Raw genomic sequence first — 2989 nt, forward strand, 5'->3', positions numbered from 1 at the left:
CGCTGAGAACTCGGCTGGCCCCCTGCAGCATCCGAGGACCTCACCTCCAGCTGGCACCCCTTTGCGCTGCAGTACCGGGGAACTGGGCTTGGAGGAGGCGCTGTCTCTTCACCCAAGGGAAACTTGCCTAGGAAAGGCCAGATGTGGACTTGGGGGTGGGCAGCGCCTGCAGAGGTGTGTGTGCCCTGGTGTGTGCACACGCGTGTGTGTGCACGGGGCACGGACACGTGCATGTATATGTTATACGTGCAGGCGTGTGTGTATGTGTGTACACGTGTTCTGGTGTGTGTGTGTGTGGGTGTGTGTGGCGGGCAGACGCTGGTATTTCAGCAGTGCGGGGGGGACACGTCTGAGGGCGTCCTCTCGGGGGACAGGAAGGCAGCCAGTGACTCCACGCCCAGGCACCTTGCTGGTCCCGTGTGGACACTGTCCCTTGGGCCTCATCGTGGCCCTTCAAAGCAGAATTGTCACTTGCCTCCCTTTCTGATGAGGTCTGTGGCCCCAAAGGTGAGCCGGTCACTCCGAGGGTCCCTGGTGGGCCCTGGCTTGAGGCCATGAGGGGTGTGAGGGGAGGCCCGCAGGACTGACCCGTCCAGCCTGGGCTGTGGGTGTCCCCCAAGGTCTCTTGGTGGGCTGGTGGGGGCGGTGATCCGGGGGGTCGGTGCTGCCCTTCCTGGGCGATTAAGCAGGTTCCCCTCCTGGGCCGCCGGCGCCGCCCACCCCCGGGGGCAGTGTGGGTCTTTGAGATGCTGGCGGCCCGTGTGCTAATTGAGCCGCGCCTGGGGTCGCCTCCGGGCTCCGAGCGACTGATCTCACCTTCTCTCCCCTCTCCTCCCCTTTCATCCGCCCAGCTCCCGCCTGCCCTCCTGCCGGGCTCCCCGGCCCCTCCCGACGGGCCCGCAGCCGCTGGACAGCGCCGGCCTCCAGAAGTGATAGCTAATTGGGCAGAGAAAGGGCCCGATTGTCTGGCGGGCCGGAAGAGCGGGCGTGGGCGGCTGAAAGCACCCGGAGAAGGTGGCCAGCTTCGCCCAGCAGCTGCCGCCGGAGACGTTTGGAGATTACGTCAGCGCCGGGCAGGGGGAGCCTCCCGCCTGGGCCCTGACAATGCGGCCCTTGTCGGCCCCGAGAGCCGCCCGCTCGGGATGAATGGCGCGGGGCCTCTTCTCCAAGGAGGCTGCTCGCCGTCCCCGATCTGTCCTCTCCCGCCGGGGAGGCCCCTGGCTTGGGGCTCAGAGCGGACGGGGTCGGTTAGAGCGGGAGACCCCCGGCTGGACTGAGCGCGCGGCCCAGGCTCCTGGCCGCACGGCTGGCACCTGGCAGACCTGGACCTGGAAGCCGGTGCTCGGCCGGTCCACACACGGACCACGCAGTGGGGGGCGGCCGCTCTGGGGGACGCCTGCCCTCGGCATGGCCTCCTGGTTCGGGGGGAGCACCGGCCCCGACCCGCTCATTCTCCTGCTGGTCGTCATCCTGCTGGCGCGCTTCATCCTGTGGTCCTGCCTTGGCACCTACGTCGATTATAGACTGGCCCGGCGGCGGCCCCGCAAACCCAAGGAGGACTAGGGCCTCTGCCGGCCCGGGGCCTCAAGCTCCAGGCGCCCGCCGAAGGGCCGTCCCTCCAGGAGGGCGCTGTCCCAGAGACGGCCTGTCCTGGGGCTGAGGGTGGGCACAGGGAGGGGGGAGCAAAGCGGGCACACCACCCCCTGCATCCCGCCCACGGGGCAGAGATGGACCGGCCCCACCTGGACTGACCAGGGCTGTCCTGGTCACGTCCCCCATCGGGGGATGGAGGGGGGCCCCCTGCCCATCTCTCCACCAGGTCTGGTGTCCTGTGTTGAAGTGTGTGATCCTGGGACTGGGTCTTGCTTTAATACTTTCCCTGCTTCCAGTGCTTTATAAACGTGTTTGCAGGAAGAGGCGGGTGTGAGCCAGAGGGGCTGGGTGGAGGGGTTGCAAGGACAGATGTGACCACATCACAAGCCAGCCCTGCCACCAAAAGCCACCCCCTGACTCAGTCTCCTGCAGGGATAAGTAAGCGCAGACAGTGCCCTGGTTTCCCCAGAGCAGACCACTGGGAGGGTCTCAAGACAGACATGAGACTCTGAGTTCAAGTCCAGCTCTGGCTGACTGTGGGCAAACTCTCTTTCCCCATCTCTTAAATGGACGCAATAGTCCCTGCCCCCAGCCCCCACCGAAGGTTATCAGGAGAGTCAGGTAAGGGGTGGGGTGAGCCATCCCCCCACAATATGCAAACCACAGGACATGTGGAGGACAATTTAATGGAGAAGTCACAGGACCCAGGGCCCTCTGTTCCTTGGTGCTTTTAAGTGTGCGGCTGAGACACCCCTGAGAAGACGGACAGGCAGGGAAGCTCGACGGGTGCCCAAGAATCCGGCACCCCCTGTGCCCCCTCCTGTCACACCAGCCGGTTCACACCTGACTTAAGGGGCAGCACGTGGTGGCTCGGTGCTTCTCGACCTGGCAGCAGATCTGAATCACCCGGGAGATTTTGGCAACACCAGTGGCCAAGTCCCGCAGACCGAGAAGCATCAGCTGATTCAAGACGTTCCTGGGAGGCTGGAGCCTGGTGACGCCATGAATTCCAAAAGGACTTGGGTCAGCCTGGAGTCTTAGGTGGCCGTTACGGGGCTGGAGTTGGTGAGCGGGCACTTGGGCCCCCTTAGCCGGGAGCTGTCCGCCTTGCAGCGTCTTGGCAGAAGGGACCACGGGCGTGACTCGTTGAGGCCTGGTACGTGGCTGTCCTCTGGGCAGTTGTGATAGCCAGTGGCCGAGCAGAACTCGTGTCCCCCTGTGTAAGGACAACTGGCCACGGGGTCCTGAGGGCTCTTGATCGCCGGGTTTGGGGAGGGGGTGTTCTCATTCTCTTTAGGGAAAATGTCATCTGATTTTCTTTAAAATGACCACGTCTGATTTTGCTGATCTCTCTAAGGAAGAGGAATCACATTCGCTGTCATGAGCATGTACTAGT

The 2989-nt window shown here is 64.0% G+C and overlaps 1 protein-coding gene across 1 annotated transcript; it reads left to right on the plus strand.

The window, feature by feature from the left end:
- The first annotated feature begins 1407 nt into the window (after nucleotides 1-1407).
- Nucleotides 1408-1563, plus strand: SMIM38 (small integral membrane protein 38). Its single transcript, XM_068554843.1, has one exon. It carries the CDS (start codon nucleotides 1408-1410, stop codon nucleotides 1561-1563), a length of 156 nt encoding a protein of 51 aa, XP_068410944.1.
- The last annotated feature ends 1426 nt before the right edge of the window (nucleotides 1564-2989 follow it).

The sequence above is a fragment of the Eschrichtius robustus genome, chromosome 11 (assembly GCF_028021215.1).
Source record: "Eschrichtius robustus isolate mEscRob2 chromosome 11, mEscRob2.pri, whole genome shotgun sequence".
Taxonomy (NCBI): Eukaryota; Metazoa; Chordata; class Mammalia; order Artiodactyla; family Eschrichtiidae; genus Eschrichtius; species Eschrichtius robustus.